Source organism: Passer domesticus, chromosome 8, assembly GCF_036417665.1.
Source record: "Passer domesticus isolate bPasDom1 chromosome 8, bPasDom1.hap1, whole genome shotgun sequence".
NCBI classification, from domain to species: Eukaryota; Metazoa; Chordata; class Aves; order Passeriformes; family Passeridae; genus Passer; species Passer domesticus.
Window position 1 is genome coordinate 53,577,990 of NC_087481.1, and position 27,005 is coordinate 53,604,994.

The 27,005-nt window shown below is 40.9% G+C and overlaps 1 protein-coding gene across 3 annotated transcripts in view; it reads left to right on the plus strand.

The window, feature by feature from the left end:
• The first annotated feature begins 7,938 nt into the window (after positions 1 to 7,938).
• PLPP4 (phospholipid phosphatase 4) overlaps positions 7,939 to 27,005 on the plus strand; it is a 47,684-nt gene continuing 28,617 nt past the window's right edge. Inside the window, exons 1-2 of one of the 3 annotated variants that reach the window (XM_064431478.1) lie at positions 7,939 to 8,366; positions 25,138 to 25,246. In XM_064431478.1, the coding sequence (XP_064287548.1) occupies positions 8,311 to 8,366; positions 25,138 to 25,246 (165 nt within the window). In that variant the 5' untranslated portion in view covers positions 7,939 to 8,310. Of the gene's footprint in view, positions 8,367 to 8,653; positions 8,673 to 25,137; positions 25,247 to 27,005 lie in introns of those variants that run through there. The other 2 variants (XR_010367623.1, XM_064431480.1) reach the window with 2 other exon arrangements.

Sequence of the window (27,005 nt, forward strand, 5' to 3'; positions counted from 1 at the left end):
CCTATAAAATCAGGTATTTGTTCTACAATATTTGCTAAATCTTTCCATCACTATATTTAAAGTTCCATCACTATATTTTCACACTTTAAAGTCAGATGAGATCATGCTCCTTTTATCTCTCCATCTACGTACATTAAAATTTAAACCTTGTTTAAATTAAGACTTGTTTAAATTAAAACTTAAGACTCAGATCTTAGTGCCATTCTCAAAAGTCACAAATTAAAATTTACAATTGTTGTGTCATAAAACTGCACTAATAGGTGGAAACATTCCAGTACTTCAGAGTCTACTGATGATTCAGTGGTGTGCCCATGAGCAGTTTGTCAAACTGCAGTTAAAGACTGCAGATTTCATGAAAAATAAATATTTATACCATCACACCATAACAAATATACCATGTGATATTTGCTTCCTGATATATCCAGATGTTTCCTTCAAAAGCAAGGAAATAATAAACCCAAACAAGTTTTCTGGGCCAGGATCTAAAGGACCTCATGTATATCTTTGCAATTTCAGTGCCAACCCAGTTAAAGAACCTCTACCTCAACTCTGATAAGAACCTACTGCTCTCCTGAAGCCCACTGCCACTGAGGTCGAGTTAAATATTCCCTCTAGAACAAATTAGAGCACAGAACATTTCAAGCCTTAAACTAAAAGCCTTGGAAACTTCCACAGAAATTCTGTTTTACTTGAGGGCTGAATTGACAACAGAGCTGCCCTGTTCTTTTCTGTCTGTAGAAATGAGGCATTAAGGGAAATATTAGGTTCTTCCCTAAACCCCAACAATAATTAGCTAATCATTAATGCCCTTGTGACTCCACAATTATTATGATAAATGCACAGAACCAATTTTGGTCAGTAAGGAATTCTATAGGAATTGCACAATTTCATTTAGTTTGAATCGAAATCCTTTCCAAAACCTTGTAATTTGTGGCTGAATCCACAACAGGATCCTTTTGTAGGTACTTTCCCAGCAGAAAGGCATTGTTTTGCCAAAAGTAGAATGCTGTTGAATGTTTACACACAGCAATATTTGTGTAGCATGATGTTAAACATCTTCCTTTCTACCCCCAAACAGCATTAAAGCTCATTATTTAAACCCAGTTGATTAAAATCTGTCATCAGTCTCAAAAAGTAAAATATGCATGAACTGATTTTGCTTGAGTTTGTTCAATTATCTCTATTTATAAATCAATGCATAAAATTGCATAATATGTTTAAAAAGGAAAATAAATATTTAATATTTGCCTTTGGCTTTCTGAGGGGAAGTTGCCCAGTGACAGAAATTCCTTATTTCTACTTCTGAGAGGAGATAAAGTTGCCTCATAAAATGAAACCTAAATATTGGTGACATAATCAGTGACCAGAATCCACACTGGTGGCACCAAGCTCAGAGAGATAATCTAAATCAGCTGCCTGTGATTGGATTTCATCATTATCAACAGATGTTATCATTTCCCACTTAGATATGGTCAGGGATTTCTGGCTCACCTGGAGAAATGCATTTGGATGTGCCAGCTCAGGGAGCTGCTGGTGTCCAAAATTGTGGGATTATTACAGGAGTGCTGTACACTTCCCCTGCTAGGCAACATTAATGACAAAACTGGCTTGGAACACTGACTGCTTGGGATTCAATCATCCTTTCATTAATTAGTAGTCTTTACTTTGAGGAACTGCAGCAAAATGTGCAAAATTAGCAGTCACACACATACACACAGACTCAATCAGCTCCTTAGCCTACTCAAGTTGCAGAGCTGCTGATTTTTTAAATGTAGATAATATAGAAGGCAAAGAAAATGAGGCTGTCACAGTGCAAAAATAAGCACCAAGCTTATCTTTCAGCAAATAATGAAATTGTGAATGCATTTTCCAGGCATCCAGAAGTTAATACTCCTCAATGCTTTCTCTGTCCTTCATCTTGAGCACTGGTAAAATATGCCCTCTAATATATATTGAAAATGATACAAATTAAACCAAGTATCTTCATTTGACAGTAGCCTACATCATGCTAGATGGGCCAGACAGAAATGACTTTGGTATTTAAATAAGCACATAAATTATGACTTAATAAGTGCTGAGAAGAATGAATTCCAGAGTTCAAATTGGGGAACAAAGTTTTGCCACCACGTTTCCAAACAGCACAAAAGGTTCATGTCTAATTTTAATTTGCCTTCAGTGGCTTTCAAGGAACAAGGATGTTTCAGCTCTCCTCTGACCTGTGCTATGAGTCTGACAAAACATCATCAATGTATCCCAATTAGCTATGGAATTAAGGGTGCTTCCACTTCTGCAGTTACTGACCAGGCACTGCAGCCTGCAACTGATGTGAGAGAAAAAGTAAAATGCTCCTTTTGCCACAATGCACCCAGTCTCACAGCATCACGGAATTTAAAGAGGAATTAGGTCCCTGATGTTGCTTCCTGGGTTAGGAAATCGCTTTTGCAATCGCTCAGAGCTACAATTTAGAGATTGGTCTCATTCTCTTCGAGGAGAAAACCCTGTTTTTCTGCTCCTACAAATCACTGACATGATCAGTGGCTGAGGAAGCCCTCAGAACAGCAGCAAGATGTGATTCCTGCTGGGAAACCCCTGGCACATTGCTCCTGAAGCCCTCAGGTAGCAGTACAGAGAGCACAGCCCCCAGAATTCAGTGTTCAGTAATTCTGGGGATGCAGATCCTGTGCAGTCACAGTGTGGGATTCCTGGGGCAGAGCAACAAATGGCATGCTTAAAGGGGAGTGCAGCCTCAAAGTGTATTAATACACTCTCTCACCCTACTTTACCCTTCCTGGAGCTATTTCCCTGAAATTTGGGTTAGAACAAATTCCTGCTGTGAGCAGCTTCAAAATTGTGGCTTCTTTATTACACAGAATCCGGGAGAAATAGCTAGTGGTTTCCAAGAATCCAAGTGAAAGATGAACAAACAGCCCTTTATTGTTACCAGTACCAAACCATGAGGCCATGTTCAAACTCTGGAGTGTTTGTTTTGCAGCTCCCTCCTGTCCAAGACAATTGGCCATTTTATTTTGTTTTCCTCTACTCATGTAGAGCTTGTTCTTCCATTTACCTCTTCTATTTAATTATCCTGCATCATTGTGCTCCCTTTCAAGTCAAGAGCAATTTAAAATGACTGCAGAAATGGTTGGCAAGTTTCTACTACATTTAGAAGACAAAAAAAAAGAAAAAGAAAAAGAGAAAAAAGTAATTACACAACAATTTCATTGAAGTCAATAAGGCCATTCTTGGCATGAAGAGTTACTCAAGATTAAAGATAGCAGATGTCTGCTTTAAGTCACAGTCTCCTGTTAAACACTGCAAAAGAGCCCTAAATATTGTAAAGGTTAAAGACTTGAATTTATCACAAGTTTATTATGGGAGCATGAAAACTTTTACGACAGTAACCCCATAACAATATACACAGTATATTGAGCACTAACAGCACCAGTGCTGTAAATGTCAATTGGCTCATAAATAATTTATCTCAGTTCCATGTATACATGAATTTAATTGTTTAGACTGACCAAATTTCCCCAGGATGGTGATTATTAGGGGCAGTGGTGTGCTGCCTGAAAATATGTTAGTTCTTGGTCTAGAAGAGTTATAAAGGACACATTTTGAAACACGTCAGGGTTTAGCAGAGAAATTCAATGGACAGCAGACAGAGGAGAGCCCAGAGAGCTGGCTCTTCTGTAGGGTGGGATGTCTGGGATGCCTGGGAGTGGCCAGCTGAGTCCATAAAGGAGAGCACTTGGGGCTGGATGTCCTGGCAGAGTGGGATATCTGGGATGTTACAGAATCTACAGAAATCACAGAATGACCAGGTTGGAAGAGACCTTCAACATCATCGAGTCCAACCCAGCCCCAACACCCCAACTAAACCCTGGCCCCCAGTGCCACATCCAGGCTTTGTTAAACACACCCAGGGATGGTGACTGCACCACCTCCCTGGGCAGCCATTCCAGAGCTTTATCACCCTTGCTGTGAAAAATGTCTTCTTAATATCCAACCTGTATTTCCCTTGGCCCAGCTGAAGACTTTGTGCTCTGGTTGTGTCAGTGCTGCTGCAGACAGAGCCCAGCCCCAGCTGAGCACAGGCACCTTTCAGGAGCTGTGCAGAGTGAGGAGGGCACCCCTGAGTCTCCTTTTCTCCAGGATAAACACCCCCAGCTCCCTCAGGGGTTCCTCATGCCTGGGAGTGGTCAGCTGAGTCCATAAAGGGGAGCACCCAGGGCTGGCTGTCCTGGAGGGACGGGGTATCTGGGATGCCCGGGAGTGTCCAGGCGAGCCCGCCCGGGCTGGGCAGCAGCACGTTCAGTGCACTGTAGTTCTGCTCCACCAGATGGCCCCAAGCACATACGTTCACCCCCAAAAATCTCCCAGATGAAACATTCGACACAACTTCATTAAACGGCAACTGCTGAAGCTCGCTGATGCATTAATGTTTAGAACTGTTTAATTAGGCACAATCAGGAGCCAGTTGGAGGCACCTGCACAGTAACTAAACAGAAGCATTAACGGTTTGCTTTTATAAATGATTTAAATATGATATCCAGGGCAATTAAGATGTGCATGGCTGCATCAGGCTGATTGAGGTTTTTAATTCCTTTGGAGTTTTATTGCCTGAAGTTTCTTTTGTCCACCAGAGTACCAATAACTACTTAGGAAAGAGACCAGCAGCAATGTACGTGGAATAGCAGCCAAATCCAATGATAATGGGAAATTCCCATTGCTATATGCATCTGTGTAGACATGTGCAGAATAAATAAAATTATCTCAGTCTTCACTCTGGGTGTTTTTTTTGTTTGTTTTGTTTTTTTTTTTTTTTTTTTTTTTTTTGTTTTTTTTTTTTTTTTTAATCAAATCCTCCATGGCTTTGGAGCTCCTCTAGAGCTGAATCTCCAGCCAAGGGCTGTGCACTCCATCTGGGTGTGCAGACACATCAGACCCTGCACAGGGAATGTGCATACAGGAAAAGAAGGGAAAAAAAGGGCTTTTCCCCATTGTAACCTAGATTTAAATACTCAAACAGGCAGGAAAAGAAGTGGTTAAAGGTAAAAAGAAAAAAACTCTGACAGAAGTAAAGGCAATGTAAGAAACAACTAAAATAACCCTTCATTTATATCTTTGAAAGAATAAGTAGGTTGTTTAGTGGACTGTAATTGCTAAAGAATAAAAAGCTGCCCTGTCATGTCAGGCTGGATTTTAATGTTTCTTTGACCAGCAGCTTTTGCTTAAACATCTGGTTACCTACAGACTCAGGTAATGGAAAACTGGAAATGTTGTTCATCCAGACATGTCTTAATATTTTATCTCAGTGGATCTAAACCCTCATCAGTTTTATGTCCTGTGACAAATCTGAGCGTAAATCACTCCAAAACGAAAGTTGTCTGCCAAGCTGTTCCTGTTTTTGTGGCAGAACTATGAAAGATATGGAAACTTTATTCAACATCCTCTGAATCCTTCTTAAAACATGCAAAATTATTTCACTTTTTTGTTTTGTGTTCAGACTCTTGCCTGGTTTCAGAGTCTCAGGTGTTACTACCACCTGTGTTTTTGCCATGTCCCTTCTGCTGCAAGCTTGCTATTTTCCACAACCTTCTGGTAGGATAAAGTTTACCTGCTTTGATAGAAACATCAACTTTTTTAAGCTCAGTTTACCATGAGCTGTGAGATTTTGCCCCAGGGCAGGTAAGAAGCATGCAAATGCTGTAATCTCCACAAAAGCCAGGTGAGCTGCGCTGCTCCTTCTGGCCATGAATATCTCTTTGAGGGCTGAAAGTTGGCTGCAGGTGGCTCAAAGTCAAACTGATCTTTGTGAGAGAAAAGTAGAGAACCCGAGTTAGCCCCCTAAAAGGATCAATAGCTGCATCCATCAGGGTGGGATCAGTCCTCTCTCCTCTGCAGTCACTCTTAAAAACATAAACAGCATTGAGGGCACCTGCTGTGCCTGATGCAGGGATGGATAAAAATCCGGGATGTTCCCAAGGCCACTGTGGTTTGCTCTAGGAATGTGCTGTAGTGCTGTGGCTGTGCTGTACCTCCTGCTGCCTTGTAGCTTAATTCCATAATCTAGCCTAAGATATTTTTCTTGTTATTTACCACCATAGCTCATACTCAGCTTAAAAGTCAAGTTTTTGTTCAGCAGCCAGCTGCAAGCTGGGTCTAGTTTAAAAACAAAATCAGTCTGAAGTATTTATGCTTCATAAATCACCATCAGCTGATACATGGTGGAGAGCCAGAACACTACAAGCAGATGAAAAATCAAGAAAATCATGTTTTATTTGTAATGAGAACTCCTTGTTTCATGAGTGGCTTGATTCACACATATTACGAGGCTATTTCTGTCTATTAATAAAAACAAAGATGATTCCAGTGCACACCTATCAGCAGTGTAGGTACACATTCAGCCACTGAGGGCTGAGTGTCCTCAAAGGAAGGTGGCGTGTCCTTTACCACCAGCACCAGTTGAATACAGAGATTTCACAATTTAGCTTTGCTTCCTGAGGGTGACTCACATTTTTTAAAATCCAGTAGTTGACTGAGCTTTGTCTGGAAATTAATGAAATAAGGTGTACAAGGGAGAGAGATCTCTTTTAAGTAACATTTTTTGTGTTCTCTCCGATGCCAGTCACACATCTGGGTTTTCTGTGTTTCAGTCCTTGCAACAAATCTAGCACTGGTGTACTTCTCTGTAGATGTGTTCAGCACAATCTTATGTCTCTGTTCTTCCACAAACATGGTCAATAAAAGTTTTACCACTTAGTAGTTAATTCCGAGTTCAAAGCTTCCCTTTAATGCACAGTGCATCTGTTAGGCAGATAGGTTTAACAAAGCCTCTCTGGCATTAATTCTCCAGCAATAATCATGTAGCAAAGGGGATTGGATTCCTGCTGCAGTCCTGATGGCTGTTCTGTAGCTATGTGCAGTGTTAATAGCTATGAACGCTTTCCTGAAGGACATCCCCTTCAAATGCCCCAAGAAAGCAGACAATTAAATACATTTTAATGTGAATTAGTTTGCTGCATTTCATGACTTAAGGCTGAAACTCTCTTACACTAAAGATGTTCAGGAGTCCCTCCATGCTTAGGAAGTTAAAGGAAGAGGAAGCTAAATGAACTCTGTGCAAAAGTAGACTAAGGTAATATAAGGATTTGGGCAGTTTAGAGAATTCCATTAAGAGGAATGGTGCATGGATTGGAGGGATCACAGGAGTAAACCAAGTCATTGGTTGTTCTGCTGCCTTTCTCCCATCTCAGCAATTTGGGGTCCCATATAACTACAACCTCTGCATATTTAGCTGAACTCATCTCTGAAAGAACAGGCGCTGAATGAATGACATCTTTAGGCTATAATACCACACATTACGCAGAATCTGACCAAAGGGACACCGGGGTGCCACGCTGGGTTATCTGCATTAACAATGAGGAGTAGGGTTTAAAGCAGCACGTATGTGCGAGCAGGTGAAAATACACCCAGCAGAACGTGTCCGAACGCTGTTAGTCCTTTATGCAGACATAAAGCGAATGGGCCAAGCTCAGCACGGCTGGTGCGGGACTGCCCTTTGCACAAGGGGCCGGCAATTCGGGTTTTTATGAACACCCGCCGCTATCTGTGCGCGGCGATGCTCCCTCCCGCCGGCCCCATTTATTATTGTTCTTCATCTTTTCCAAGCGCGGGGCTTCATTACGAGCCAGAGATGAGCAGCGGAACGCCAGCCCACGGCCGGAGCCGCAACCCAGCGTGTGGCGGCGGTGCCCCGGCGTGTCAGCCCCTCACACCGATGGCTCCGTGGCCCTCCAGGGAAGGACGGGGAGCGCTGCGCTAAAAGGGGCAGAAAAAGCGCCCTCACCGCGCCCCTTCCCCGCGTTAGGCGGGGACATCACCCCGGTGCCGGCGAGCGGCGGGCGGTGGCGCAGGGCGGCCCCGAGGGGACGGCCCCGGCCCGGCCCCGGCTGCGGCTCCGCTCGGCAGCGCCGCGGGGGCGGGCGGGAAGGCGGGCAGGGGAAATCCCCAGGATGGCCGGCCCCCTCCGCCGAGCGGGGACACCGCGTTAGTCACCGGGACCCTCCCCCCGAGCGGGGACACCGCGTTAGTCACCGGGACCCTCCCCCGGCGCTCGGCTCCGCCGCGCCAGCGCCGCGCCCCTCACAGCGCGGCAGCCGCGGCGGCCGCGGGATGGCGGGGCCGGGGCCGCGCCCGGCCGGGCTCTGCGCGGGGCCCCGGCGCTCCGGGACCGGCGGCCTGAGGCGGCCCCGCTGTCCCCGGGCGTGAGAGGCGGCGGCGCGGGGCTGCGGGAGCGCCGGACCCACCATGCGGGAGCTGGCGATCGAGATCGGCATACGCGTGCTGCTCTTCGGGGTCTTCGTGTGAGTAGCGCCGGGCGGCGGCCGCCGGCGGCACGGCGGCAAGTTTGCTCGGTGCTGTCTGACAAGCGAGTGCCGCTCGCAGCGCGGGATGGAGGTGCGGGGCTGGCCGGGGCATCTCCCTCGGGATGCCCGAGCTGCCGCCGGGATGCTCGGGGGTGGAATATTGCTTTGAGGGAACTCTCCCAGCCCCGGCGTTTTGCCGGAGAGCCGAGTGGAATTTCTCTCGGAGAAGCAGCTGTTTGTGAGAGAAGTGTGCAAAAAGCGACCGGCCAGAACAGCGCAGCCTCGAAGGCTGCAGTGTGCGGGGTAAAGTCTCACCTGGCGGGTGTGAGTGCGCTCCCACAGCCGGCTCGGCAGCAGCGGAGCCCGGGGCCGGGGAGCTGCGGCGGGGCTGGGGCTGAGCGGGAGCTGGAACGCGTGAGAAAGGGTTTGGGAAGCTTCTCCTCTGTTGGCCAGGGAGGAGAGTAATGAAAATCTGGCTGTTGAAAGATGTGCAGCTGTCGCTGCAGGACCATTCTTTCCCTCAGCCTTTTTTTTTTTTTTTAGGAGAAAGCATCGTTTTGCTTTGTGTATTTCAGCCCTTTCTTTCATGCAGTTTGTGTTCGGCGTGCGTTTGAACAATGAAAAGTTCCACTCTATATAAGTTTGCATTTCCACTGCTTAATGTTTAAAGATGAGTGTTGTCGGTGTTTGTGGTCTCTCAGGTGTATCACAGAACCGGGATCGGATTCTGCTGCTTGCTCGTTTGTTTTCCTGAGGATGGATGCTGTTGGTCACAGGTGCAGGCAGTGTAGGACATCTGTAAAGCTGTGATATTGACTTAGACCCGGTGACACTGGATGCTTTGATGAGTCCTTTCTGCACCTCTCATGGTTAATTAATAACTTGTCCAATTTACTGGTGTTTGATTTTTTCCTCGGTGCTCGTTTCTCTTTGAATATTGATGCAAACCTTTTGATTTGCAACAAAACCCTGTGAGGTGCCTTTGATATCTGTCAGTTCAGTTGCATCTCACTTTGAAAGTAGAGCTGTTCCTGTCAACAGAACTCCTTTCTGGAATACATGGAATTACAGGGTGAGCAAAGACCTCAGAGGCTGATGCTACATCAGAACCTTCCAATTCTTTATGATTGTGTGTGTAATTCATCACCTGCACCACCCCTGTAGGAGATCTCTTCATGTAGCTTATTCCTATGATATGGAAATCATGAGCCATCATAATCAGTCATTTCTTGGTTGTGCTTCTCTTCTGTTTTGATTTCCTCTCTAAAATATTCCATTTTTTTCACCACTCTTTGTGCCTTGGTTCCAAAATCCTCTGAGGAGGGGTAGCTAACAGAAAAGCTCTTGGTAGAGTCACCATAATGGCAAATGCCTATGGAAGAATTTCTCCTATTTTCACACAGCCCAGCTCCTGCCTCATTGGGATTCTGGGGAATAATTGTGCTATTTCAATAGGTCATTCAGAGCATTCATTGACATCTGAAAGTGATGGGCATGGTGGGGTTCCAAATTCAGGTCAATGTTTAGTTTCATGAAGAACTGCACTTTATTTGCTGGTAATGGTTACAAGAACACAATCTCTCGGTAGACCAAAGGAAGAGCTTTCCTACTCAGATAATATTAGCACAGAAGTGATCTTTTGCTATTGCAATAGCATTCAGTAGTTCTCTCAGTTTTCTAAAGTGGCAGTTACTCACATTTTGAAACTTGTATGTTGCAGAGGTTTAAACTGTGTTTCTTGTGGTTTTATAGAGAGCCAGTGCAAAGATCTTTATGGAGCACTGAGTTCAGTGGAATATCTTTTCAGAAGTGAACATTCCCTGGTGAATTTGGAAGCCCTGGGACTGGAATCCAGGCAGCAGCAACTTGAGTTCTACTGCAGAAGAGATTTCTAGGAATGGAAAGGCTGTTCAGGTTCCACCTCCCTTGGAGAGGAGTGCCATTAGCAGAAATTAGTTGAGGCTGGGTCTGAGCTCATCTCTGTGCTGAGTGCCAGAAATGAGGAAGTGGACAGAAGAGAAGGAGCTCTTTTTGAAAAGGTCTTGATGGCTTTGTGCCATTACCAACCCTTGCAGTGGCAGAAGCCTGACCTTGAACTCCACAGCTATTTGAGAGTTCTGAACTATCTGTGCCTCCCAGATGTCTTTGGGCTTCAACCTAACAGTTCATGTCACTCACAGCAATAGACTGGCATATTTTGTACCACAGAATGCAAAAGAAAAAAAGGTGCACATTCCACTCTGGTGCTTTGCTTGGTAATAAATGTCATTTCATAAAAATGGAGGTGTGAAAACTTCTGTTGATGATTGCTGAAATTGAATGTATTGCCAATTTGAATGTATTTTAGATCAAGAACAACCATGTTTTCTATGTTTAAGACTGGCATTTTTTTTCCCCTCCAGTTGCCATAATTATCAACGTCAGTCATTCCATCAAAGGCAGAAACCTGTACTTGTTATATAAGATCTCTTCTATCCTGCAGATGGGTACCCTTAGAAGCAATGCACATTTTTGGTAGTTGAGTATTGATTTGGTTGAATTCAGCAGCCATTTAGGGAGGATAATGATAACCACTGACTCAGTTCTAGGTCTTGTGTTCATGGCAATTGCTGAGAGCTCACTTAGCAATTAAAGATCAGATTAGGTATTGAAATTTAGCAACTCAAGCTTCTCTGCCTTTACAGAGATCTGTGCCAAAGGGCATTTTAGCCTCAGGATTTAGTGGTATTGAAGGAGGGATTAGTCAGAAGAGATTTATTAGAAGGACTGTGTCTGTCTGAAATTGAGAAGCAGGAGTTAAAAAAAAGACAACAAACCCAAACTTCAAACAACAGAGTCAAAACCCAAAAACAAGTGGTTGCAGTAAAAAAAAAAAAACCTAAATACAAACTTTACTGCAAAGTTAAATAGGTATTCTTTGAGTACCTTCAGCAAAATAGCTCTCAAGCTGGAAGTTACAAAATGCAAGGATAGTGATAGTTCTGTTCTGCTCCACAGTTTCTCCCAGTTTCTAATGATCAAATTGATTTTTAGCTTTCAAAATATTTATCCTTGCACCTTTTGATTGGGCTGACCTGATCTGATGGAACACAGGTGGTTTGTTAATTCCAGGGTGAAGAAAATTCTCATGCTATAATTTGACTGTTACATTATGAAGTTTCAAATATTTTCCAATCAAATACTGACTTTGATCAATTCCCACTTCATATTTTTCTTTAGGTGTTTACTTATTAAGGAATATTTGTGAGTACAGAACTGAGTTTTATTTTTAGAGTGAGGTTTTCATGTAAGCTCTCAGAAGTAGAAATGGTCTATTTAATATACCAGCCATAAGGATGTAGTGTTTACAGGAAAAATCCAATGCTAATTTGCTAATTTGAAGAATGATTGAATTCAGGTCTTGAAGCTCTGTTTTGCTTTATTTTTGTACTTATTTCTATGACTTGGAGCATCTTAAAACGCCTGATTAATGCCAAACCATGGTAAAAATGACCAAACTTTCATCTCCATGTGGGCAGTGGCATTTGTCACTTACAGGTTGCTTGAAGAAAGCAAATTGTTTTGCCTGACTTGGTTTTATTCAGATAAGCCAATTATAAAAGGATTTGTGAGTGAGTCTGATAGTTTTACACAGGAGTGATGCCCTTAAAACAAAGGTTTTCATCTAAAATGAATTCTCTGAGTGGCTCAGAGTGAGCCTGAGGGGTCTCTTTATTTCTCAGTGCTCTGTTTTAGGTGTCTTCTAATAGGAAAACTTTTTGCACCTATTTCAGGAGTTTTAGAAGACCACACTGTTTCCTCCTGGCAGGGAGAGAGGATTTGTGTGTGTTGTTGTATATTTAACCCAAGGACTTGTCAACAGCACGTCACTGATGTTTAGAGAGCTAATTGATTAAAAAGGCAAAGTCTTTCAAGGATTGCTTCATCAAACCTCGAGCTCTTCAGTGCATGTGATGTGATTAAAATATAAATGTCATTTGGAGTAATTGGATATCTTCCCCACAGCAGAGTCTCATTAGCAGCCTCCCTTGGGAATAAATGTTTATCTGCAGGCTAATATACAGATATATATTGCACATGTGTGAGTTTCCAGCACTGAGTAATGCTGACATCCTTTGTGTGTGTGTCATGTTCAGTTTCTGGTGTAAGTAAATAAAAGCTGTTTCTGTGCCTGTTGTGGTTCTTACAAGTTTACAGTATTAATATTTTAATCAAGTTATGAATATGCATGAAATAATTTGGTGTGCAAAGCTCTTTCAAGTAGCTTTCTTTGTCAGGGGATGTTGTCTTCTGGATATCCTGCATATGTTGCCTTTATAAATGATACTGTGTATTGTCTTGTTAACACAGACAGAAAATCAATTACCCGAGGAAATTCTACCATGCTGCACTTTTGCATTGCTCTTCTCCCAGACTGGGTTTGCCTTTTATCTCTCCTATGGATGGGATTTTTGGAGGGTAGACTGAGCTGAAAATTGTGACTGCAGGTGGCAAAAGCAAGATGGTATTGAGAAGAAATCACCAGAATGAGACATTAAGATTTATTTTCTCATTCTGACTCAAATGCTGCAAATTTACACAAATCAGTTGGACCAAGAATTCAAAGCACCTCTTAAGCCTTGTCTCTCTAGTGAATGTTTCAAAGTTGGTATTTGGCCACTTCTTAGTGGTTTTATGTCCTCTGTTCTTGATTTGAATATCCCATAATTCTGACTTTGTTTGGAACCTCATCTTTGGCTTCTGATCCTCACAGTCTTGGACTTCATTTCTGTGTATCCTAATTTCTCATCAAGAAAGCAAGGGCAATCCTTCTTTTCCTCACCCAAATCCTTCAGTTAATTGATAAATTCTTTGTCATGAGGTAGCCAAACACATTGAACAGTCTTGGAGCTTTTTCAGTGTTAGTTTCACAAACAGTAATGACAATAGGAAATGAAAACATCAATATGCTTGCTAACCTGCTTTGAAATAGCTGCATCGTTGTAAACTGTAATTTACATGTGATTAAAGTCAGGGAAAGGTTTGTTTTGTGGTGCAGGTTGAAGTCTAATTCACTGAGTAGAGTTAATGAAGAGGTAAGGGCAAGCCTGCTGTAGAAAAGAGCTTTTCTGGTGCTTGGGACCTTAAAGCATCTGTCAGAGGTTGCATATTGAGCAGCAGACTTGTTCCAGTGCTCAGCAGAGTCAGTCCCACCTTTGGAGGGATGGGAGAGCTGGAATGGAGCTCCTGCAACTCCCTGATACACCACAAAGTAACCTGAATTTTAACTTTGCTCTGCGTCCTGGACAGGTTACTGTGAAAGCAAAAGGCCTCAAATACCAATAATACCTGGCACAGAACAAAATGAGTGTGTGCCTGCCCTGTGTATGAATTACCAGGGAGCTCACAGGAAATTTGGTGCTGTTTTGGGTTTGTGGCCAGGTTTTGGTGGCAGGAGTGGCTGTGTTGATCTGATCGCAGTCTGCATTCCCCACCCCCTGTACCACTGCAGGGGAAGAAGGAGAAAAAATTCCACGTTAAGCCTGGGGAAAAGGGTGGGAAGCTGTTTTAAGGCTTGGGTTTTATTTTCTCATTTTGCTGCTGTGATTAGACTAGTTTCCCTCAGTCAAGTCTGTTTTTCCCGTGACAGTAACCGCTGAGTGATCTCTGACTGTTCTCACCTCGACCCAGGTGCCTTTCAGGCTATTTCTGTCCCCCATCCAGCTGAGGAGGGGAGTGATGGAGCAGCATCCTCTCAGTGCCATCCTGCTGTTCAGCTGCTTGGTGTTTCAGCTAGCTGAATCTTCTAATTCCATTGTTTCTGTATTTTATTTATTGGAATAGGGTAGGATTTTACTGACTTTGATAACAGTTATTTGGGAAAAATTGTACCTACCTGTTTTTTTGTGCAGACTCTGATCTGAGCAAAAGACAGACTGTTTGTACAGACTGTTGTATCAATACTTGTAGATTGTGGAACTGAATTATTTATTTTGTCTTCTCTGAGTCTGGGGGGAAAAGGGAATGAAAGGATGGGAAGGGGATGTAATGGCAGGAATTCTAGTTGTCCTGCTAATAGGATAGGATTTACAGTTGATCTCCATGGCTAAACTCACAGCTGAATACATGCTAAAAGAGGATGCTATTGTAAATGCCAAAGCATCTGCTCCAGATTTTTTGAGGAGTAAATGGTGACTTTGTGTCTCTTGTTGAATCTTGTTGTTGAATCCCATTTACTCACAGGCTTTGGCACTTTGTGTTTATTTGCTTCTCGCCTGATTGAGGATGTTTTATAGGGAGAATGCTACTGATAGGGTTCCTGGGGGGAAAATTTTTCTTTAATAAATTGATTCTTATACTTTGATCTAAGCACAGTCAAGATAGGGCACAACTGTGATTCTTATGGGAAAGAATTTAATAAAAATTATAGTCTTACTGCTGAGAATGTACTCGTATCTGGCACAGTAAATCAAGATCTTTATGGTCTCCCAATCTGTCAGTGACTTTGAAAAGCCAGTACTTGGAAATAGCTGGCAGAATTATTGATGCTAAAAATGAATTAAGGGTAATACTTAGTGTGTCTTGTAACTTTTTTGTGTAGTGAGGACTGTGCTGGTACTGAACGGGGGGATGCCTGAGTGCTGCATCTGTATTGGCAAGAATTAGAGGACAAGGACAGAAGCTCGTGTCCCTAATTAAAGTATTGGTTGTGATCCACTAATGAGCAGCAGGGACTTAGTCTTGGATGGTTAAGGAAGGCTTCACTTGTTTCTGGGTCAGAACAGCTCCTTTGCAGTGGATCCAATTGCACGACTGCACGGAAGAGACAAAGTTGTCACCAGTTCTAGGACTTGAACTAATGTTTTCATGACTATATGGATTTTAAAGTACCTTCCATCCACATTTTTCCCTTGCCTTTAAATGTTAAATTTGTCGTCATTGGACCACAAATCATTGATATATCAAAACTCTGTGACTGATTGATATGATTCTGTAGAAAACTAGATTGGGATTTTTTTCTTTGTTTTAAATCAGATTGCTACAGTCACTGTGTGTATTGTATTTGTTTCCCTGCATTACAAAATGCTTCTAGTTTTACTGCCTGAATGGCTAAGCATTTTCCTTGTTAAAATACCACTGAATTTGAATTAAAATGGCATAAGAATGCAATAAGAGGAAATTGTTTTACTGTAGGGTAGGTAACAGGGTGACAGTTGGTGTTTTCATAGTAAGTAGCTGATTGAGATTAATTATTTAGGAAGATTGAGATTATGAGGAAGATTGTAAGAGAGGTATAGAAAACTTTTTTTCTGGCAAAGGTAGAAATAATGCAGTTGTTTAATCTGAAGATTTGAGGAGACATGGCAGTGATCTTCACAGGTAAGCAGCTCTATAAAGGTGTATGAAGATAACAAAACTGCTCTTCACATCCTCTGGGAATTAGACAGGAAGGAAAGACTTTTAAATTTGTAGCAAAGGAAACTCAGGTTGAGTGTGGGGAAATATATTCTAATGTTAAGGACTAGGAGCACTGTGATGGACTGCCAAGGACAGGGAGAGTCTCCACCTAGGGAAGTTTTAAAATGCAAGTTACAGTGAAGTGTTTTAGGAGTATTTTACATCCTGTTTTGCTTTGCTGTGAGGAGACAGACTGGTTGCTCCTGTAAGCTGGCACTGGGTGGACTGAGGTTTCCATTGCCTGAGAGTGTGTGGGTAAAAGTTTGAAATGAAATTCCTTGTAAGAGATTTTTGACTCATCTTGGTGGGTGGGAAAGGAAACAGAGACAGCAGTTTGAAATTACTTGGAGAATACTTCAGCAAACCCTGAACAGAAGCTGATGGTCCCTTCTGCAGGGCAGTGCCCTGCCAAAGTTTGTGTGCTAAATATTCTGCATTAGCCAGATTGTGAGACAAATGATATCCTAGATTAGGCACAATGTTTTACTCTGCAATCTGGCATTATAAGCTTTTTTGGGTGAGAAGTTTTACTACCTCTTTAGCATGTATAATGGAGCTCAGAAACGTTTCAGCTGTGAAGGGTTTGTGTCTCCCTGCCAAGTGTTGTGAAGCCTTGAAAAGGGAGAACAGAGGGGAGTACCACCAGATAGAAATCTTCTATTTTCATTAACTGCTAATTCTCACTAATGGGAGAACAGATCTAACAGCCTGTCTGAGCTCTCACAGCCTGCAGAGGCTGTTAATAATTAATAATCAATAATTGTGTTTGTCTGTGTCCAAGGTGCTTTCCAGGAGTGGAACTATTGCTATTGCACCTCAGCAAGTGCTGCAAACTGCAACAAATGATGTTCCTGTTCCCCATTATTAGATCTTCTTCTCCTAATATATATATATTTTTTTTAATCATTACTGATACTCTGGAACATGTAGGTTTCACGCAAATGTTTTTGGACTGAGTGATTTTAACATAGTTGGATTTCATTTGGAATATCATTAGGAGGAGGAGTGAGGGAGGGACAGAGATAACTGAGAGGGGGAGCTTTTGTCACAGAGAGAAAACTCAGCCTGTTTGTGAGTTTACCCCAACTTTCACTTCAGGTCCAAACATACTCAATAGTGTGTGACATACAGATATGAAAAAAAGGAGAAAAAGGAATTTAACTAGACTCATCTCCATGAATTTGCTGTGAAGCTGTGTAGTTGTGCAGGGAACTGTGGAGAGTTTGACTGAAAACAGTTTGAGATGTAATCAAAATAAGCATTAAAAACATCAAGAGGAAATGTTTGACTGTCTGCACTGTGTTTGGGTTCATTATTCAGGCATGTGCTTAGTTAATTTAAGCCTGTAATACAAATTCTGTTTTTCACTTTAGGATAATGTACAGCTGCCAGCTTTGACACTTCTAATGGCTGCAGAACTCATTATTTTGTTTTCCTCTACTTTCTCCTCCCCAAAACCACATTAAAATGGCTTTTGTGAAATATCTTGTATCATAGGGTATATTTATAAATATAGAGGATAGAGGCAACAAATAATACCATAAGTATTTTTTTTTAGTAAATAAAATAAGAGATAATGCAATGAAAGCAGGAGCCAGTAGTTTTCACTTGGCTGATATTTCTAATTAAATCTAAATTGTTTATTTCTATTTCTGTTTAAAACAACCACTGTTGATTATTTCTGGTACATTTCTGGATGGCCTGAGGAGTTGCACCTTGACAATAAGCAGCAGCTCTGACCTCCATGCCTTGTTTTCAAGGGCAGCACTGCTCCTTGTCAGCAGGGATCACAAGGACTGAATGGCTCTTTCACCCCAGGAGCAGCCAAAACAAAGTTGTATTTATTTCACAATGGTTTATTACTCTGCTGACCAGAAAGCAAAGCTGCAAAAATCACTTTCAGTATTAGGTCAAGGAAAGCTGTGAAAATTAAAAAACAAATATGATTTAAACTCATTTTGCAGTCTTTTTTTCATGGTTCAGTGTAGTCACTCCTGTCTCCTGCTCTTCTGATCAAAGCTGCAGTGCTGCATGAACAACTATTCCCTCTTTGTTCCTTCCGCTTCCAAATATCCCCCTCCTGTGAGGAAGATATTATGGTGAAAATGCTGTATTGAAGCTAATTAAGTACTCTAAGGCCTGGAAACCCATTTTATTCCCATGGAATGGGAGTTTTCTAGATTCACAATAATGATGCTCAGTGATATTTGGCTCTACTTGCTATCAAAGGCTCAGCCCCTAACAAGGAGAATGCATGGATTGGAAGTTTTTGGAATCTTTCCGGTGCACAAGAACAACTTCCTAGCTATGTGAACCTCTTATTCTTGTGCTGTTCATGCATTCTCAGATAATCCTTTCCCTTTCCTCTGTGTCACAGGAAGGAAATTTTTTTACTTAGAATTCAAATGCCAGGGGCTGAGAAAACAGGGACAATGTAATTTAAGTGCAAAGAAACCTAACATTAGGTTCTAAAACTCCTCTCCAGGCTGTTCTTTCTTTTTCAGCATTGTGAAAAGATTGTTGGTTTGCTCTTTCATATTATTCATTCTAAGTATATATCTCATTTATATGTGATTTCATAAGCTGCAGAACTCCTGTTGTGAGCCTGTATTGTTTTTAGTTTGAGATCTGAGATTTTAAGTGAGCCCAGGCTCCACAGCTGTTGCCTCCTTGCTGGGTGCAGTGTTGGCTGCAAGGAGGAGAGGCCATTCATCTTTGGAAGAAGTTCTACCCTGATATAAATCTGTAAAATCAGTGGATATGTCAGGCAAATCTGGGAAACCTATCAGTAAGGCTGAAGGAAAATACTGGAAACTCTCCTTATTTAGCACTTCAGAGAAATATGACAGCTGTGGTAATATGTGTGTGTGTTAAAACCACATCAGAATTTATTTTCCATCTTTTCTTAATCAAAATGATTTCTTGTATATCTGAAGGGCTAATGGAGGCATATGTGCTAATTAAATGTCACACTGCAATTGCTAGCTAATTTAAAGTATTCAGAAATATTTTCCATCAAGTCATACTGACTCATCTGAAGCCAAAGCTACCCTCCAGAACCAGTCCTCTACTTGCCAGTGGCATTAAATAAAAACCCCAAAAACATTGCCCATGTCCTTTTTTTTTATCAGTCTCAATAAAGCTCTACATGGGGATTTCAAATTGTTAATCAGAAAAAACAAATTGTTAATCAGGTGTAAACACTGCATGGCATTGTACTAGGAAATAAAAAGTTTTTAGCTGTTAAAAAGGGATAATTTATTGATCCTGGTGTTTCTGTGTCAGTGTAAGTGTACAGTACTTAACTGGTTTTAGTGCAGTTAAAAAATGATATTTACAGTAACAGGTTTCCATAAAAGTCTATGAAGAACCAATAGAACATTAGGTCTGTTCTGATGGGAACACCTCATTTGCATTCTGTACCTATTGCAATATAAATTAGCATATATATTTAAAATTAACTCTTTTGGTTTCTCTGGAGAAGTTAAAGCTGTTGCTGGGTGTTTGTCAGCAGTGCATACTTGGCATGTGGAGGTAATAAAGTCCAGTTAATAAACAAACTGCAGAATTCAGAGTTACTGTGATACTGACATGGAATGGTTTGCCCAACCTTGCTTTGTAAAACCATGTCAGGAAACATCAAATCTCTTGACACCCGGTGTTGTGCCTTAACTACAGAGAGCGTTTCTATCAAAGTAGCGTTTATATTATTGAAGTTAGATTTTTAATTCATGCCAGCTTCTTCCTTGCTCATCATTTATAACTGAGTCTTGGCCAGATATATTGTAACCCTTCTTGATGGCTGAGGAGCTGTGGATTTCCCTAAAATTACTTTAGATATTAAATGTCTCAGGTCTCTTTGCTTGTGCTAACCTCTGAGCTGACACAAAGCTGTCTCATCATGCTGGTACACACAGGCTGCAGCATTTCAGAGTCTGAATTGCTCCAGCTCCTTGGAGAGCAGAACCATGGTGATAAACCACAGGCTTTGCTTCTTATCTCCCCTCATCACTATCCCCTCTCCTTCAGTTTTGTTAATTTTACATGCTAGACACAGAACTTTTCAAGCTTTTCAAATTTTGTCAGTTTTTGCAGGAATTTGTAAAATAACCTCCAAGAAGTTATGGTTTTGTTTGGTTTTTTCCCCCCATGACATTATTTGTAGGCAGTAAAAAAATCTAGGTTTTCTCATGGCTTGCGAATCAGTTATTCTCTCCAGGAACATCAAATGCTTTTCCCACTATTAGTGTGTTTCAGAAAGAGTAAACTTGAATTCAAATGTGAGCCAAGGTGATGTGAAGAGTGTTCAGTGCTGATGCAAACTCTGAGCTCTCTCTCAGCCTGGATCACTTGTGTGGAGCCCCTAAAGCAAATCCTGAGTTACGAATTGTGTACATCTCTGCAATTAGGGCAACTATTACCAACTTCAGCACCACTGACACCACTCTCAACTTTGCAGAACAGCTGATTGCACGATTTAACATGGCAGGCACACCAGAAAAGCTTTTACTACTAGCTTTGAGACCCAGCTTGGGGAATACTGGAGGAAATATCCATGTAGAAACATGAAAAATGGAGTTCCAAGAGTCCCAGTTAATTTGTGGTTTTGGGAGAGGCAGCAGCGCTCTCTCACAGAGAGTTCTGCAGGCAGGGAATGGTGGTCAGAGCCAAATGTATTCCCCACAAGCCCCCAGAGGTGATTTATAAGAGAAGTTGATGAACATGCTATGTTTTTGTTGTTTGCCCCAGAGGGGGCATGCATACAGAGCCATTTGAGGATAAAATCTGCTTATCAACAGATGAAGCTTAGAAAAGAGGAGGGGCATTCATGAGGTGTCTGGGATGAAAGTCTGGGTGTCACAATCCCAAGTTTCTTTCATTCCCTCCTGATGCTTTGCCATCCCAAGTGTACTGCTCTGTCCTCTCAGTTATTGTCACTTGGTGTTTGGAACAAGATTTGTCTGTGAGAGGAGAAGTAAAAGGCAAAAACCCCAATTTCCCCCTTCTCCTGCCAACCAACCACGCCCTCTTTAGCTGATGCTCAGGACCCGGCAGAAATTTAAACTTTGCTGTGTGATTCATGCAGCTGAGGGCCAGGCAGTGGTGGAAACAATAAGGTGAGGTGTCACTGTCACATTTTCTGAAAAATCCCTTCGCCAGGATTTCTTCTCCTGGGAAGCTGAGAAGCCTCAGAGAAAAATGAAAACAATAATTATCTGAGTTGCTTCTCCTGTGGAATGTGGTAGGTGATTGTTCCATTGGGTGCATGTGAATTGTTTTTACTTATTGGCCAGTTATGGGCCAACTGTGCCAGGACTCTGGAAGGAGTCAAGGGTTTTTCATTATCATTCTTTGTAGCCTTCTGTCTGTATCCTTTCTCTGTTCTTCAGTATAGTTTTAGTATAGCATTCTGTAATAGAATATAATAATAAATTAGCCTTCTAAGAACATGGAGTCAGACTCAATCATTCCTCTTTTGTTGGAGACCCCAAAAATAGCACAGTGAGGTGCCAAACAATATCCTGCTGCTGCTTATGGGGGATGAAAACCACTCTGGAAACTCGGGTCAAAACCTCTATGAAGATATTTATGCTCTGTTTGATTCCTCCACTATCAGCAAATGGTTTCATAAAAAGATAACCCCAAGTTATTAGTCCATAACATCACAAAACTGCTTTTAGTGAGCTGTTACCTGGCTCTGGCTGTGCTGTGGTGCTGGCACGAAATGATCCTAAAGGGCTGCACGCTGTGAAATGGAAATGAAGTCAATGTACCTCGAAGACCTGGGAAAAGAGCAGTGTTTTTACTCAGTGTGGAGCTGTAAGCAGCAGTGCTGGCATGGCCAAAGCAACCCCAGGGACTGGGGCACCTGTTGCTCACTGATGTTTTTAATGGAGTTTGGGCTCCTCTTTCCCTTGGGTTGCTTTGAAAGTCACAGTTAAAGGCTCTCGATGTTAATGGAAATGCTTTTATGCCTTAAAGATGTCATCATGCTGAAGTGTTTGAAATCTTGCTTGCTAAGCCATTAAAAACATTGGGTGAATATGTAAAAATGAAGAAAAAAGGCCAAAAAGCTAAGACTAAGTTTTTCTGTACTAAACAAAGGAAGTTTTTTTGCCCACCTGCTGCCAGGAGACACTTCCATGGCTGAGGTTGTACTTTGGGCCATAACACAAAAGGATCAAAACCAGTTTTCTCTGTCCAAGGCCTGCATTCATTTCTCATCACATCTAGTCCTTTAAACAAGCTTGAGCTGACTTTTGAATAGTGATAGACTGCACTTTTGGTGGGACATAGGAACATAAATCCAAGTGTCAGGCAGCTTAGAAGCCAGTATGTCCTCATGATTGTTTAATGGAGTACAAAGGGAATTGCCTTCAAGCTAGTGAAATCTCATATCCACTCACCCATTGGTGATGCTTCAAAAAAGAAGAGAATTGTTCTCTTATGAGACTTGGCATAAAAATTTAATTAGCAGTTGAGCTCTTCGGGAAGATAAAAAAAAAGTTATTTCTTTTTTTACAGTCTCTTTCCTTTAACTGTTTACTTTCTATTTCTGTATTGTTCACAGAGACATCTGCTGCCTTCTGCAGATATTTTTTTTTCCTCCTTCAGCAGTGATTCTGAAATTATTTTGCCCAGTTTCAGAAAACTTTTTCGTTTGTTTGTTTTCTGAGGTTTTTTTTTGCATTATGTTGCTCTTAATTTGAATGCAGTTTTGGGAAGATATTCAGAACACAAGTCAAAGAAATAGATGAAAACCTAATCAGATTTAATATATAGTGGTTACAAAAGTGCTGCTGTTGCATAAAATAATAATAATTACAGTCATTGATGGATTTGTTGAAATAACTAATTCTTTATATGAGTACAGATGAGTATATATTAATCATAAAATCAGTCCTCATCTGAAATCAGATACTATTTATGTTATTTATTACATTTTCATCTCTTTAGTACGCGTTATTTTGCTCATAAAGGCATTAAATCTTATGACAGTGTGTATCTGCAGTGTCCCACTGTGTGTTTCCTATGAGAACTGAATTTGATTTTTTAAAAATTCCTCAAATTTAAACAAAAATAATTCCAGCTTTCTTACATCGCAAGGGACAGAACACAAAAGATCAAGAAGAGCCCCAAACCTTTAACTCTGTTGGCATTTGTTCATAATGTCAAATATCTTACATCATATTAATTGCATTTCTGATCTGATGTGACAAATTTTCCAGAAGTGCACTGGTGCACGGATGTGTCATGATCACCTTCAAGCACAGATGTTTGTGTGTGCTTTGCACTCTGCAGTTACCAGAAATACTTCAAATAATGTACTTTAGGACTCTCTCTTAGTTGAAATTTGGAACCAAACCTGCTTGCATTGTCTAGGAGTTGACCTTTATTTTTCTAGTTGAAAAGTAGAAAATAAATTTTTCATATGGGTGATACTGCACTCTTCTTTAGAAATGTTTCCTATTTTCATGTCTTGTGTAAGTCATTGTCTTTTAAGCTTTGTTTTCATTTTGAAAACACTGAAACAAATTGTTTTGACACTTCTGAAGTTCACTTTCTTGGGAGAGCAGGCTCAAACTCTGGGCTTGGAGAAGCTGAGTACCACAGTAAATATTCCTCTTGCAAAACCAGACTCCTTAAGCTCCCAGAACAATCCTGTTGCGCATGTAGGCCAGTATAGAAACTGAAATATTGTTACAAGTGACAAGGCTGTGTTTGACCTTCTTTGGTCCTTAAATTTGGGTGTTTTCCTTTAGGAAAGGAGAGGAGGAAGAGGTTGGTTGGGCTCTTTTGGATGTTGTGTGGAAGGAGTCTGAGTGTGCTCAGGTAAAGGGGTCAGAGCAGGGTTTGGGGTGGATAGACCTTTGAAGATACCCTAGTTTCCCAAGGGCAGGGGCAGTGGCTTGCTCCTCTGGAGGAAATTGCTGACCCAGCTGGCTTTTCTGAGGTTTGTCTTCCCTGGGGAGAGCTGCATGTGTGAGTATGGTTTAATTTCACTCTGCTCTGCAAACTGCTTTGGGCTTTTTCTCTTTACAAAGTCACTTGATGTGCCTGCTACTGATGTAAAACCTGTGTTTGGAGAGGTTTAAAGCCCTTGGCTTTGGAAAACTTCCAGTAAATAAAGCTTTGGGCTGCTACCCCTCTGAGTTCTGGCTCTGGTTTATTCAGGTGAGACCAACCTGCAGGAAACTGTCCCTGTGTCCTCCCTCAGCACCCATTCCTCGAGCCCTAATAAAATAATAAACTGAAATGAGAGTGCAAAACAAAGGCCAAACTTCCCAGGTTGTCTGATATTAATTCAAAGCCAAGAAAAGTTAAAGAGTACTGAAGGACTCTGTGGAAAAAGGAGATAATTTAGGTAGTCATGAAAAGCTGCTGAAACTTCCTGCTGCAGCCACAGATCACAGTTCCTGCTTTTTCTTTCAGTGCATGACAAGATACTCACACAAATTATTTTCTACAGAACAATGGGACCTCAACATTTTATTTTGATGCTCTTAATTGTAAAATAACGTAATTACAGAATGATGAAGTTTTTAATGTGTTTGGTGGATTTTATTGTTTTTGTTGTTGCTTTCTTTTGGTTTTTTTCTGTTTTTTTTGTTTGTTTGGTTTTTTTCTTTATAAGATGGCTAATAGACATAATGAAATTAAAATTATTTTGGTAGAATGAGACATTTCAGCTAGACTTAGGTTGTTCTTCAGCTTGACAGCCCATCCTGCTTTAGGTGTAAGTCTCTTTTGGAGATATTCACTAAAGTTATCTCTTTTTATCAGTAGAAGAAATTTTCTGGGCTTCTTCTTTATTTTGCTTTGTGATCCTGCAAACGCAACTGTCGTGCTTCAAAGTCTGAATCATGACATTTGAAAGTCATTTAATATTTTACATTGCTTGTATAATTTTTTCAGGAATTATAACAATAATTATAAAACACTTAATAATTATAAAAGACTGGATTGTAAATTGATAATAAATGACTACATGATTTATTTAATCTCACAGTCTTATTTGCACCCTTTTCCCAAGGAAAAAATAATTATTTTCCACAGCAGTGTTTATGTAACTTTTACAAAGTTGTAGAACAGCTTCAAAGGTGTACACTTTTAAAACCCATTTTCTGAAGGGTGTATTTATATTTAGAGTTTGTCTTATTAAATGTAGTGGGGTAGGATGGCAATGTAACAATTTATTAATAAGGATAATTCATGCATGCTGTGTCATAGTCAAATTTGGGGGAAATTGTAAATGAGCAGAACTCTTCTGGGTTTTTTTGGTCATCACTTCAAATTGTGAAACATCTGTACCTTTCATTGTTTTTTTCAGTTTTACGGAATTTTTGGATCCATTCCAGCGAGTGATCCAGCCAGAGGAGATCTGGCTGTACAAAAATCCCTTGGTGCAATCAGACAACATCCCCACACGGCTCATGTTTGTAAGTACTAAAGGCATTTGATGGCTGCAAACTGAGTAAATGTTTCTTTGATAAGCAGCAGGAAATATTGCACAAGTAGAGGATGTTCCTTTAATGCTAAAGACAATCCTTTTCCAAGCCAATGTTGTCCAAAATGTAGCAAATTATGGGAAGTCTTTAAAAAGCAGCATTACCAGTTGATTGAATTTATGAATGTTGATTTTTCAGTTTGGGATTGAGAGCAGTGTTAGCTGAGAGGGATGTGAGAGAAATGAGAAGTTTTTTTCAATTAGCTGGTTGGGTGACCTGACAAAACCTTGCCATGCTCTTAGAAGGTTAAGTGCTTAAATTTGGAGATCCAATTTGTTTTAGTCGTGTTAGGAACTGAGATACTGGACTCTGAATAATCTTTTTCTTTTCCCTGGAGGCAAAACCTTTGTTTTAGCTTCTGCCAACACTAAATATATCAGAGAGCTGCCCTGCTGTCACTGCTCTTCTGGCTCTTCCCTGCTCAGCACATGCAGACTGGATGGCTGAATTTGGTTATCACAATTCATAATTTTGATAACCTTCACCAGCAGTGATGAATAATCATGATGATCTCTGTATATGACTGCAGTAAAACAGACCACCTCAGAAATGCTGAAATTACGGCTGTAGTTCAGGCTGTAGAAGTGGTAGTTCAGTCTTCCCAACAGCTGCCTCAAAGTTATCTTTTCCTGAGTCTTCAGTGAGGCCAGGGTTTTACTTTTCAATCTTGAATTCAGATTAAATGCAAATCAGCTACATAATTTCTATTCAGCTTTATTTATAAATGCTTAATGCTTAATTTATAAATTTTTTAAAATTAAGGAACAGTTTAAAGGTATCTCCAGTGTATGAGGCAACCATTTATCTCAGCCTTCTAAGACAGATGCTAAAGGCCTGATTTTTAAATCTGCCTTTATGAACAAGAAATATTTTGTTTATATTGCACTAAGAAGCAGCTCTATTTTGGACTTTTTAATCTTGGATGGAAGAAAATATATGTTTTTCCTGAAATGGAAGACAACTGTGTAAAAAACACCAAAACGAAAAATCAAACAACAAACAAACAAAATATCCCCCAAGCCAAACATTAAATTGTTGTGCTGGGAAAGACTGAGTTTAATTGTGTGGTTTTTCCTCCTGCTCAGCATTACTTTGCTGCTGATCTGTTTGTAAAAGAACCAAGAGAGAATCATGGTACAGGGTTTTGCTGCAGTGCTGAAAAGATTTTTGAAACCAGTTGGGATAATCATTCATCCATCCTCTTATTCCCCAGGCAATAGGCACTGAGAAGCACAATTCTGGGATATAATTATAATGTATTCCCATCTAATATGTTCCCATAGCCCCAGATTTTGGCAGAGTTTGTGGTGGGTGGAACTTTGAGGCAACACTGTGTCAGTAACATTTGTATGGCCTGTGTTTTCTTTCTGGCTCAGGTTTTAAACAGTCAACAGCTTCTTAAATTAAGAAACATGGGTAATTTCTATATTATTTCCTTTTTTTTAATTTAAAAGAAGAAAAATCTGGCTCTAGCATTGCTCATAATCTTTCATTATGGAAATAATTTGTTGCCACCACTGTACTCTGATATTGAAATTACGGCCATGGCTTATCAGAAAGCCATCTCTAAGAATTTATGAATTGCTGGATTATTTTATTTGCTATGAGAGACTTGAATTCAAGAGAAATGTTGTGAATGCACATCCAAATTAGACAAAGCTGACTTCTGCATGGGTAGCAAAAACTGGAA